The sequence below is a fragment of the Neomonachus schauinslandi genome, chromosome 1, assembly GCF_002201575.2.
Source record: "Neomonachus schauinslandi chromosome 1, ASM220157v2, whole genome shotgun sequence".
Taxonomy (NCBI): Eukaryota; Metazoa; Chordata; class Mammalia; order Carnivora; family Phocidae; genus Neomonachus; species Neomonachus schauinslandi.
In genome coordinates, this window is record NC_058403.1 from 93,957,829 (window position 1) to 93,971,736 (window position 13,908).

At 39.0% G+C, this 13,908-nt stretch overlaps 1 protein-coding gene across 4 annotated transcripts in view; it reads left to right on the forward strand.

Annotated features, from left to right (window-relative positions):
- The window catches only part of MECOM (MDS1 and EVI1 complex locus), a 290,270-nt gene that overhangs the window by 222,419 nt on the left and 53,943 nt on the right, over nt 1-13,908 (forward strand). For 3 of the 4 annotated variants that reach the window (XM_021702564.1, XM_044914885.1, XM_044914895.1), the window contains exon 3: nt 7,969-8,103. In XM_021702564.1, coding sequence (XP_021558239.1) covers nt 7,969-8,103 — 135 coding nt within the window. Of the gene's footprint in view, nt 1-7,968; nt 8,104-13,908 lie in introns of those variants that run through there. The other variant, XM_044914892.1, reaches the window with a different exon arrangement.

Here is a 13,908-nt window from a genome sequence, read left to right on the forward strand (position 1 = left end):
ATCAGTGGGGAGTCTCTTGAATCCTAAAGACATATATAATTTTTCTCATCTTTGTCTCGGTTAAGTTAAATTTTACAAAATCCTATTCTGATGTGGAAAAGGAAGCATCGATTTACTTTTTAAACACATATCAATATCTATACATAAGCTAATTTAATTAACAAGCAGTTATTGTTCCGCCAAATGTCAATTCTCAGATTATTTCATGCTTCTTGATGTGAACTGTATGAGACAAGATTTAACAGGATCTCCATGAATGAAACTGCACTTGAGAAATGTAAAAATGCACTTGTACGTTCTTGAGAAGCTACAAAAAAAAAAAAAAAAAAAAAACCAAAACAGTGTTAAAACAAAAATGTCAGGCTTGAACTTCAGTGTATATTTAGCCACCTCAAGAAACCAAGAGCTGCGGAATTAAGGGAACTCTACTTAGGCTGAGGTTATAAAGTGCCTTCCTCTATAAACTAAAAACATAATGTCAGGGTGAATGGGAACATACTTTATTAACTTTATGGTATTGAAAACTGCCAGCAAGTTGTCTTGTTTTTAAATATTGTCCTCTGCAGAGTGTTACAGGGCTGTTTGTCCACAGGAAGCCTATTAAAAGTGGACAGTGCAGTCATTTCATCTGGCTTTGGCTGGATTGCTTTTCTTTCCTTTAATGATGTGCTGGAATGTACCATGCCCATAGGGTCTCCATTAGCAGAACTTTTACTTCTGGGACAACCATGAAGTTTAAGGCTTAAAAGAGGCATCAGCTTACAGTCTTGTGGGAATCACTTGAATACTAGAGCACTAACTTCTTACTGCTTTAACTAATATATTGACTTATTTTAAATAAACAGTTACACAATGAAGGCAGAGCCAGTGGCCTTATTGGAAATCTTTGAGCCTTTTAAAGATTCTGCAATCCACGCAGATGGGGGAGGAAGGAAGGGGCCTGAGGAGGGTTTATGCCCTTTTCAAACCAGGAAGAAAACACATTAACCTCTCCCACCTCAGCCCTGCCATCAGCCAAAGGGGGATCTTTACAGCTCCCAGAAAATCTATCAACTCACACTCGAACCTCATATTTTCCAATGCCTTTTCCCTGGTAAACAACAATTAACAGAATGAGACAGAGAAAACAATATTTTAACTCCTTCTGGAAAAAATGTTTTAAAAGTATGGATTCTCTTTTTAAACATTGCTGATGAATCACTCTATTTTCTGCTTTCCCCAGAGCTATACATTTGTTGTAGTATGTTCTTCCATTCCATCCCCTTTAATATTTAGATCATTTGTCCTGATACATGTTTGCAAATTAAAGTTGGTTTGAGATTATAGTAAAACCATTATTTTTAATAGCCCATTTCAAGGGCAGCGCTAAACACTGCAGAACACGCATGTTACTGATTACTGCTGAGCAGACAGCGGCTTTTGCAGATTAATTTGTAACTGGGAACTACTGTAAACAGATTTCACCAGAAATCCCAAGAAATAAAGGGAATTGGTGGTGGTATTTGGCTCCTTGTAGTTATTTATTGTTTTAGAAACCTCCTGATGGAAAGCAAGTTAGCCAGGGAGAAAAAACAAGCCCGCCCCCCCCCCCCCCCCAACCACCTTTTCCTCCAGCCCTCTGTCTTCTCTTCTATCCACTTCTAATGGGAGAAAGTGGGTCAGGGTCTTCTCCTAAAGGGTTATTGAAATAGCAAGAGGCTCCTTCCATGAGAGGCCCATCTCACTACCCGGGGATTTCAGGACCTTACTTTTAAACTTCCAGCTGTGTCGTCGGGGAAAAAAGCGGGGTGACTCTGTCTTTACACGAAGTTATTATATAATCAAACAAGAGAGGGGGCGTGGTGGGAGAGAGCGGGGGAGGGGGAGTGGAGAGCGGGAGCGAGGGGGAGAGATTAATATTTAGTGTTTGCCCAGGTCCTTCTGATGACTTCCTTTGGTCTTTCTCACAAGTTATTCAGTAGAGAGCAAGGCTGCTGCTGATGATATTAATAAAATAATAATGAGGCTAAATAATCCCCCATCTCTCTAGATAAATCTTCCAAGGTTTCAGAGAGAAGGCGTTAACTCTTTCGGCCCTGTTTGGAGAAGAGAATGTCCTACGTAGAACTAGTCCTAGCTCAGGCGGGTGTCTGCGTTGTCTGGACTGCGGGGTGCACTCGGCCAGAAGCTCGGGAAACGCGGACCGGCCCACGCGCTAAGCGCAGGGCAAAGCCCAGAGCCCGCGCCCAGCGGGCGGCAGCCGGTTCACCTGGGCGGTTGAAGCCGCAGCCGAAGCCGGAGCCGCCGCCGCCGCCGCCGCCGCCGCCGCCGCCGCAGCGCCTTAATTCGGGGCGCAACGCCATCTACCGGCCTCCTGCCGCATCTGCAAGTACCCGGACCTTGAAAGTCGCCCCACCTCCCCCACCCGAACCCAATATAAGGGAAAAGAAACTCGGAGGCCCTTTCCACGAAATCCTAATTTAGCCAGGACCTGCCACTGATTCTACCCGACCTTTTGTTTATCCACCGACGTTTCCTCCTTTTCAGAGCCGCTTTGTAAAGGGCAAGGAGGCGGGGGCCGCGGGGCTGGGGCGGGGGATTGGGGCGCTGAGCTCCCAGACCCCCTGATCAGGCCGCACTGTCTGAAGCAATCGGTTCCCCAGATTACTTGTATTTAATACACAATGCATCATAAAACAAATCCCTCATCCTGACAGGAAGAAAATAGAACAGCTCATAGCTCGAGCCGGTCCAATTTATGGCTAAATTAAAAAAAAAAAAAAGGGCTCCGACAATGGGCAAGTTGAGGAAGGGCAGGAAATCAATGGCAGCAAACCGGGGGCTCTTAAAGGTTCTCAAGCGCCGAACTCTATGGGAATATCTGACCGGGTTTTAGGTTATTTACAAAGGATTTTTCCTGTCCTACCTACCACTGCTGTGCGATTTTCCCTCAAACAATGGCCATTATCTGAAATAACAGTTCAATGTCACAGATAACAGGCCACCGAAACGAATTAGTCACCACCTCTTGTCATTTTCTCTCCCCCACATCCCTCCCTTTTGTTACTATTTTTGTTTTTAAATCAGCATTTTGGGGGAAATATACATCTACTAGATTTACACGTCTGTTTGCACTTGGAGAAAACAAAAAGGGGACTTGGCGTTGTCCCCGTTTGCTGATAAAGTTTAACATAAGCGCGCTTTCCAGAGACTTTCCCTTCACCCCTCCCCCGCGAGGGTCCCTCGACTTGCTTACTTTGCTTAACTTTCCATTGTTGAGCTGAGAAGTTGGATTTGTTCATTTGTTTTTATGAATGGAGTTTTGTGATAAAAAGCATTTATTTCCATTTAACCGGTGGGTTTTACTGAATTTTCCAAGGTTGGCTATAGGTAAATCGTAGATTCTTATTTTGTCACGCATTCCCTATATTCTATCTTCCAGTGCTGTTTCTGAAATGTTTTGATAAAAATTGACCATATATATTAGAAAGTTATTAATCACCGTACAGTACTGATCCCCCAAAGCAGCATTTATAATGTTAAAAGTTTAAAAATAACCTGAGTTGTCAAACTGCTTAATTCCACTTTTGGACTTCCACGGGGTTTTAATTAACGTATCACAGAATATGGCAAAAACTCACCAGATAATTGTCAATCTCTCCAAGCCCTTAATACGCTATTTGGGCAGGTTATATGCAAAAATGTTTCAGATTTTTAAACTACTTCCTTTAAGAAAAATATGATTTGGAAAAGTAGCATGCTCTTCAGCTGACCTAACTATAATAATAGAGGGAACAGAGTATGAATTTCAATAATAATCATTTGAAAAGATGCTTAGCAGAAAACTGGAAATGGACATGTCAACTTTCACTGTTAGGCTGCTGTTTTCTGAGAATTTCTAAACTAATTACTAGATTTAGCATGAGCCAGTGTCTCTTTACCCTAAACCCCATTCTTGCCCCCTCCAGCGCCCCCCCCCCAGCCCTGGTTCACACACCCTCACACCCCCCAAAGCCCTTCTCCACCCGATCACTCCCATCCCCCATCTCCAACACACCACACACACACACACACACACACACACACACACACACGCACGCACACTTACACTTGTGCTTTCAGGACATCGAAACAGAGGATATTTCCCTAGGGAAAGAAATCCTGCCTGGCGAGATCTCCCCATTGGTTATTTACCAGAGAAATCTACATGTTTAAGGGGGATGGTGTATCTATAATCAGCCTGTCCCTATAGGACTTGGGTCTTGGCGACCTTTTTGTGACCTCTCCCGCCGGAGGAGGCTGCTGTCACTTTAAAAATTTACTGAAAGAGGAGCCCGTCTGGCTTCCGATCACTCTGGGCGGCGGGAGATAGCTCCCTTTCTCCCTCGCCCCGGGTTCTTTCTGGATGGCCGAGCAGATCCTCTTTAAAGAGACAGTTCATGAAATAGAAACCCGGCGGCTGCGCTTGGAGTTGCGAAAGGGGATGATCCCGTGAGGGTCTAGGACTGGGGAAGGCGCTGCGGAGGATCTAAAAGGGGGCTAGAGCTCCCCTCGCCTCCCCAGGCCCCCCACCTTTTCAAACTCTACTCCTCCTCCTGCCTGTTCCCCCCCCCCCCTTGGAACTGGGAGAGAGAAGTGGAAGAAGTTTTAGTGGGTTTCAGATAACTTTCATTACACATCGGGCTGATAAGAGCAAGAGAAAGTGAGAAAAGAGGGAGGTGATGTGAACCAGAAGGAATAGCTCCGAGCTCATTTAGGAAGGGGGAAAAAAAAAAGCCAAAACACACCAAACCCGGGTCACCCAGACGAGAGGAGACTTCATTTCTGGTCTTAAAAATACACTGTTGGCGGACAATAAATCTGAAACGCGTGGTCCTGGCGAGCAGATCCTAGAGACGGACCAAGTTATCAGAGACCTATTCGGAAATCGAGACGCGAGGCTTTCTTTTTTCTTTTTCTTTCTTTTCTTTTTTTCCTTTTTTTAACATCCCGAAATGTGGTTCGGGATCGTTTGAAAGGATTTTCGTGCAGGAAAGCTGGGGGCTGCTGATTATTTTGTTTTGTTTGTTTTAATTCTTCTGTGATTGCCTTTTATTGCTGAGTTGAGGCCATAGAAATCTTAAGGTAAGAGAACTCACTTTAAAAAAAAAAAGTCTTGGCGTGCATAGTTTGTAACTTCGGACAGTTTCCTGCCTTGGCACCCCTTCTCCGGGGCGCCCCCCGCCCCCAGCCTTCTTTTCCTACTTGCCCGCAGTCTCGCGGAGCCCTGCTGCTTATCTACGTTGCTGGGACTGGCGATTTCCTTGTTCCTCCTGTGGAACGGTGCGGTCTGGACGCGTCTCCGGGGTGGGTCGTCCGGCCTTCGGTGGGTCTCTCTGCCGGCTGTCGGCCTTTTTCCCTCCCGCTCTAATCCTACTTCCCCTCCCTCCGTGTGTCTGTCCGTCGGTATCAGGGACGCAGAAGGTGGGGTTGCCAAAATCTGAATTCCTGGCACCGGCCACGCGACTTTGGAGCCGCTTTCGGCCGAGTTCCACCTTGCCAAGTAACAGCTTTGCTGTCCAACATCGTGTGCTGCTTCTCGAGAAAGTCACATTCGGACCTTTGGCTAGATTGTGGGGATTTTTTTTTTTTTCTTTCCTTTTGCTGTTGGTTTTTTGAAAGGGCCTTTCTCTAAAGTCCACCTAAAGGGAATTCTTTTTTTTTTTTTTTTAAGCTATCTTTGGAACTTGACAGCTTTTAAAAACACAGGAGTGTGTTAGATGAAATGACGGAAGATGTGTTCTTGCTTTATTTTATTCGAGATTTCCGAGACGATTAAGACATTTGGGAGACAAATGCAGTTCTGCTAGCAAATCAAAAGTGAATAATTCACCCAAGGGGGGAAACGTTTCTAGAGAAAGTTCAGCTTTTGTCTTGGGGCAAGAATATTGAGAGTAAGAAAGTTAATATGTTGGTGAAATATTTGAATAATCATGTAACATATATGTAAAAAGACATTCTTTGGAAATGAACCTGTTTTTAAATTAATTTCACCGTTGACAGTGGCAATGGCAATAATGTTAACACGGAATAAAATTACACCTAGAATTTTTATGTGCAGTATATGCAATACTTAACTCCCTGCCCCCGCAAAAGGGAATGCTCAAAAGCTAAGGGGATAGATGATGCTTGACTTTGAAATTAACAAGTTTTCCAGGTCTTTCTGCAAATATGAAATGGAACTGGTGTTGCATTTCACTGACTTCACCCTATTTCCTTCATTAAATATTTCTCTAGTGTGTTAGTAGAAGTGCCTTTTTTTTTTTTTGCTAGTCAAGAAAACAAATAACAAAAGATCAACCAGAAACCAAACAAGCCAAAAAACAAACAAAACAAAAATCCCAACTTTTTACTATTTTAAAATGTGTATTGCTATTGTTACTTATGCTCCCTGTGGACATCTTGGGGGGGGGGGTGGAATCCCAAGTTGCTATTTGAGTCACTCAGCATTGAGAATCGAAGAAAACAACTTAAAGTTTGTAATTTTAAAAATAAGAAATTGTTAATATCTGTCTTTCTCACTAGAGAGGGTATTTAATGTGGACTTTCTGTTGTTAGTGTGAAGAGGGGTCTTGAAAAAGATTTGTGTGTGTGTGTGTGTAGCAATTAATATCCCTATCTTCTGTTTTGATTTTACTTTTTTAAATTGTGGGACTACTTATTGCCCTTTAATTGTCTCATGGCCAAAGGCTTATTCATAATGCCTCTTGACTAGAGCCCTCAGAGCACTGGGCTTCTTCTTGAAGTTTGTGGGTGAGTTAATGAGTTGAATCTGCAACTAGGTGATTACCTGAATTTTATGCAAGATTGCTTTTTGGTCTATATACCCAAGAGTTTAGTTTTTACTTTTACATAGGTGTAGATACAGCAGGGTTCTGTGGGAGTTATTTAATTCATTATTTTTTGTTCTGGACTGTCTTATTTAGTCTGTGATAGGAAACTTCCTCAAGTTTGCATTAACTGATTGACATTAACATTGCCAGCCTTTCTAGTTATTCGCCATTAGGTCAACAGTTCTGCAGTTTTTAATATTGATGTTTAAAACATTGCTGCTAGTCAATCAGAATAGCTTTGTGTAAGTATGCAAAACCTTAAAAATGGACATTTCCCATTTCAATTTTTGTTTAAGGTGTCCTAAGTAATGATTAATATTCAGGATAGGCCAAATGTAAAATCTCATGAAAAATAACAATACACAACCATAGATAATGATGGCAATTTATTACAATATTATTATATATTTTTTACTTGTTCACAAGCCAGTTCTGTTATTTTGGTTACTAAACATAAAATTGAAACATGCATTGGCATGTGTTAGCTAAAACATTAGGTTGCCATATTTTGCATGAGTGTTTACCAATCATTTGTTTTCATTTCTTTTTCTTACGTTTGCTCAGAGACATTTATGAGACAAATCTTATTATCTTCTTCCACTAAGGGTGTGATTTAATTGTTTCATGGTAGTGAAATGCAAAGTGAAAAGGAATTTAGTAATATTTAAAGTTTTTTAATTGAATTAATTTAAAGGGCAAAAATGTGAAAGTATACACTTACATGGGAAGACTATCTGAACCTAAAACATTGACTATTTAGTTTAGAAATATTAGGTTAATATATGCTGTTCAATATTATTTTTTGTAAAAATCACATGGAATAAAATTAAGTCAAGAGCACTCATTCATGCATAACAAGGAAACAAGCATTTTTTTAAATCAATTGACCAGTGTTTGCAATAATGTACAATTGCTTTGTTCTTCTAAAAAATAGTACATTGCCGCTTCTAAGGTAACTTATTATTATTCCTCCTTTATTAATATGCATGCTGCCTGACTTTTTTTAAAAAAGGATTTAAAGGAGGCTATACACTTGAATAAAATATTTTCAAGTAATTAACCATTCTAATGAATGAACTGATATGGAAATTGATTGTTCTCATCTTCTTCCTTCCAGATCTTAGATGAGTTTTGCAATGTGAAGTTCTGCATAGATGCTAGTCAACCAGATGTAGGAAGCTGGCTCAAGTACATCAGGTTCGCTGGCTGTTATGATCAGCACAACCTCGTTGCATGCCAGATAAATGATCAGGTATGTTGTAAAGATTTTTTTGTCTTTCTTTGAGAGCACTAAAGTATCAGTGAAGCCTGAAGAATAAAAATAACAGTGAGCTGCAGTAGACCCTTGTGGCCTGTTTGTTGATATGGTGAAAGGTAATGCACAAATATAAGTAAGATGCAGAATAAAGTTATTTGCAGTATTACTTTCTTTCAGTGCTACTTTTTTGGATAGTTTACTCACTTTGTAACTTCACAAATGCTCTAGTTTTCTAAGTGTGATTGAATGTTCTAAAAACAGTACTATTTATTGCTAGTTGTTCTTTACCTTTTTTTCTTTACCATCATAATAGGGAAAAATTCATAGAAAGTATTGAGCTGCTCAATAACGCTTTATGAATTTGTGCAGAAATTGGAAGTGATACACTTGAAGTATTACATAGATTTTACTTGAAATAGGTAGATACACACACACACACACATACATATATGATCTACATGTGCTCTTATCTGACTGTGCATTTTATTTTGATTTGCTTGTTTATAAATGAGAAACACTTTTAGATTAATCAAAATACTCCCTTTTTTTGTATATGTGAAAAGTTTAAAAATATCACCGCTGGAAATTGCTTTTTGGAGGCCCATGCAGTGAGGTTAACTTTAATAACAATAACTATGAAATAAGATCATGAAAATATCATGAAGCATATTTTGCACTCAATAAAGTTAGGTTATGAATCTTGTAACTTAGTATGACAATACCTGAAACAACAAAAGGTTTAGCCTGTTAATTTTTGTTTTATAAACACTTTTGGGTTAGAATTTAATTATGTTATTCATCACTTATTTCTTTTAACCCAATGGTTACCTAAATAAAATATGTCTCAAAGACCATATTAAAATGGTTGTTTGACAAATTTACTGTGAAAATCACCACCAAAAAAAAAGAAAAGTTTAAATTAGATGTTTCCAATTGAAAGCTGTTAAGTAACAGTGTCATATGGCCTAAGACTCTATTTCAATCATCATTATGAAGTTATTCTTTGGCATTTTACCAGCTACCAGATAATTTTTACTGACTAAACTGTGTAAGAGGTAGTAAACTGTAAAATTAGGTTTAAATAGGTATCATTTAAAAATCTTCAACATATATCAAAATTAATAAACCAATCAATTATTTTTTCCCTTTGCTGTAAGAAAACAAGAGGCATTATTGACAAAGGAAAACATTATTAAATTAGCTATTGATTGGGAGCAGAAAATATCCCAAGTCCATCATTTGAGTTACTGTCATATCAACAACAAACACTTTCTGAGCATACACTATTTGTAGATGTGGGAAATACATAGGTGTTGTAAGTGAATGAATTTTTCAGGTTATCTTTCCTAAAATAAAGGAGATGACAGACCTCCAAAGGCAGTTGTAAGATGAAATAATGTAATTATATCATAATAATTATTTGCTATCCGTATTTACTGACAATAGGAGCTGTCTCCTTGGACAGATAGAACTGTTGTAGGATCAGTGAAAGGATGGTGTAAGAATGGGACTTGTGGCCAATACAGTTTTTCATTTAATATTTATGTGTCTCTTATTTTATAATAAATATACTTTTCTCATTGGGAATCTTGATTGCATTAACAAAGCAAAACTGTTTTGCTATTGCTAACTATGAATTAGATTGCTTCTTAGGGCAGGCATTTATAATTTTAACACAGTTACTTTTGAGGCACACATTGTAAAATATATTGCTTTCAGAAGAAAATATGCTGGTTTCATACCATACTGAACAGCATGTTTACTTATTTTAATTGAAGAATGAAGGAAAATAGTTAATCAGGAAAAATATAAAAGGCCAATATTAGACACATACCTATTATTTCTGTAAGCACTCATTTTAAATTTATGTATTTTGCTGGCAGAAATCTAAGATGGTAACAGAGTACGTATCAAATAACATAATTGTGAAATTGACATTACATGGTCAAGTAAGTTCACCCATAAACAACGAGAGAGGGAAGTCAGAGGTAAAAGTCAGATTTGTGTGATAGACAATATATGCATACAATCATACTTAGCCCAGCTGACAAGACAAAAGAGAACAGATACCCAAGTAATGTATGCATATTTTATAAACATACTCGTCCATAAGCTTGTATGCATAGTTCTGAAAGTTAATTAAGACTACGATTTCAGACAGCTTTGAAATTTGAATGTTGGACTAGGTACAATGATAGAAGAGCTGACTGGAGAGATTCTCTAGGTCTCTTTTTTTGCTCTCTTTTCCATGAGGAATAAGAGCTGCCAAATGGTGAATAAGTACAACTCATCACATAATGAACACTTTCATTGTATGAGATATTATTTGATGTCCATAAAGAGAGACCCTGGACCAGGAGTAATTACTAAACATGAACAACCATCAACTCACCTGCACAACACAATAGCAGATGAAGCACTCTAAAAAAATTATAAAAAAGTGTTTCTCTTTGCTCTCTTAGATGGAGCTCAAGTTTACGAAAAGAATTTTAATAACAAGACAGGTTTAAGTCCTGGGCTACAGAAAGAAAGAATGTCAGGTGAATCTTTCAACTGTAGTCTAGTCATTATAATAATTATGACGTCTAATAAAGAAGGGAAAAGATGGCCCAGAACAAAACAGGGGTGTATAAATTATAGTTTATTTTTGCAAAGATGATATTTTTAGAAATTCTGATGTTAAAGATCAAGCTTAATCAATGTGGATCAGTTTTATAATGATGTGGAAGAGTTCTGTAAGAGAGAATAAATGTTCTTGCTAAGATGATAATACAGGTTGGTAATAGTGAGACAGTCAAAGCATGTGTACTGGATAAACCCATATTTGATTTCTTTGGGGGTGACAAGTACTTAGGAACAGCATGGATTTTGGTTTTCAAGTAAAGTTGAAAAAGGATGTAATCTGGTTTGTCTCATAAACAAGGGCCATGTGATTAACATTTTCCTAATACCTCTGTACAAGCATTTTATTTGAGGGGATTTTCCTGAGTTTAAATTTTCCAGTAGATTTCTGTGAGTTATTTTATTTTGGGTTTTTTCCCCCCCCTCAGGCCAGAGGGAGCTTTGTGGCAGTTTTCTTTCTTAATGCTTCCTAGAAAGACCCAAGCTTATTTTTTTTAGAGGTCTCTTCATGTTTTCAAAATTATTGCAGTGATGTTTTTGGAGATAGGAATTCTGAAAACACTGGAGTGAACGCTTAAATCATAATTTCTAAGTAGCTGCAGCTCCTGGCTGATATCCTTTACCACCCCCTGGAAAATATTGTATTAACCATAGTAATTTATCTTTGTAGAAGAAGGCCACACCAAAGACACTAGTAAATTAAGCTCCGATCACATTCAAGTCATAAAATAGAAGATCTATAATAATATCCAAGCTTCTTTATCCTTGAAGTCCTGATTATTTTCCCCATATTCCTTAAAGTTTCTGTACAATATTACATGGCCACACTGCTATGGCATAGCATTTAGCTGGAAATTTTTATTGAGACAGACAATGCTTCAATATTTTTACATTTTAACCATCTGAAATTGTCCCCAGTGGCTTTCAGGATCAAGAGCTGGCACTGAGAGGCAGAGCAGGGCAGGAGCAAAAGCAGAGAGCTGGATGATGAAAGTTCTTTCCAGAATAGGTCCTCAGGAGGAGCAAATATGCAGGGGAAGCATGAAAACAGTTAATTATTTTGAGTTTACATCTGGAAACACCCATGTCTTGAATGTTAAGTAGGCACACATCTAGATGATTTGTTGAGGTTTTCTTTTTTTCTTTCTTTCTTTTTTATTCTGGATATTTTTGATGTCCTTTATCCTTTGCTGTCTTGTAGATACCTTTACAAACCATTCTGCTGGGTGAATGTAGCACATTGCTTTAGCTTTGGCCTCACCCTGCTCTTACCTTTCCCTCCATTCTTTGATAAGTCCCCTCGTATCTCCATATTTCTATACCTTCACCTTGAACAAAGGCGAGGTGACCCATAGACCCCCTATCTACTTCAATCAAGGCCAGTTCTCATCTATGGTATGTTTGCAAATTTGGGGTACTTATGCAATAGCTAGTATAAAATAACTCTTTGAACACAGTTTTCCCCCTAATACTTCTTCATGGTGAAACCAGATTGGTTGTCATCAGGTCACTAAGGCACAATTCATGTAAGTTGACTTTATAGGCTTAAGACCTGCCTTTCCGCTCACGATAATTAGAATGATTTGGGCGTGTGCTTTGGGGTAACATTTTATATGTATGTATTCTGCATCCTGGAAAGGAACACGGTTTTGTTCAAACTCCTGGCCTTGCCCTTAGCATGGTCTATAACTGGAATAAAGTTCTCAGAAACCCAAGACATTATTAATCTTGTCATTTACACAAGGTGATAAGTCCTTTCATTTTTAAACAGGCCCTTGACAGCTGGTATTTAGTAAGTAGAATAAGAGAAGTCTGCTGTTCCCTTTGAATGAAAAGAAATGTGTCAATAAGAGATTATCCAATGCCTGATGTATATTTTGAAGAAGTAAGATATAGAAGCACGAGCGCCCCTCAGAGAAATCAAGGTCAGAATTTACTTAGGGGATTCTGCCAGCTCTCTTGTGGTTAATGAACGGCGGCAAGATTCTACAGTGTTTTCAGTTGGAACAGGCATTGTTCTCGTTTGTGCTGTACCTTATAAAGTTTTAACTGCTTCCAGGACGATCATGGCTGAATTGGCACACCCACTTTCCCTCTCCTTAGGTCCACGTCAGTGGTTCTATCAGATGGCTGGGACACTAGAGCAGTATTATTACTGCAAGCTTATTATGAGCTCAATTATCAAGTTATTTTCTTTGGCTTTTTACGGAGAAAAAAAAAGTTTTCCTGAATTATTCAATTAATGCAATTTGTGCGAAAAAGCAGGGAAGACCAGCGATGTAAAAAGCAAAATGTAATTTGTTCACTTCTTTCCACTTTTTAAAAATGTTTGCGTCAACTGTCAGGTAATTTGTTAATTTGCTCTTCCTTTACAAGGATTTCTGTCCACATTTTCTATGACCTCTTTTGATGTTAAAATTATTATTGGCTTTGGGCATTTGCTTTGCTTTCCTTTTAAGTCAAGTTCCACTTTTATACCAAAGTTATGCTCTGCTGTTTTAAGATGAATGCCGGCTGGCAATACCCAGAGCCTGGCCTTGTGAACGGGGCCCAAGCTGACTTTGGGGGGATGTTGTCTGGCTGATAAGTTACTTCCTTCACCCGAAGATGAAACTGTCTCAGGTATAGTTCGCCATTTGATATTCACATGATAAAACAAGCAGCACTGCCCACCCCCTCCCCCAAAATGTTTCCCTCACGTAATGACGCTCAGGACACAAGACAGCCATAACACCATGCAGACTAGGAATTTTATGAAGATTCACAGGTCACGGAAGTTGAAAAAGTGGATGACCTGAGGTATTCTGTGCACATTTTAAGTAACTAGTGTTTGCCTGTATGTAACACTTGTCATTCAGGAAGATCTCAAAGCATCACATCCATACTAGATTCCAGCTATTTCTGGAATGGTGCCAAAACGATAGTCATCAGAATGCATTACCATCCATCAAGGTGGAAAACATGTTGGTCAAGGACACAAGAAAAGCCTCCAGCCTAGTAAAGAGCCCAAAGATGATCTTTAGCTTCCTCATCATGTGATGATGGAACTCTTTCCAGGCATTCTGAAACCATTCAGAATGATCGGTGTTCATAGAATCAGATGAAATGGCCACATTAAAGACAGGTGACTAGTGGATATTTCTTGTGGGGACTGTAGAGTGATCCTTAGAGGCCATT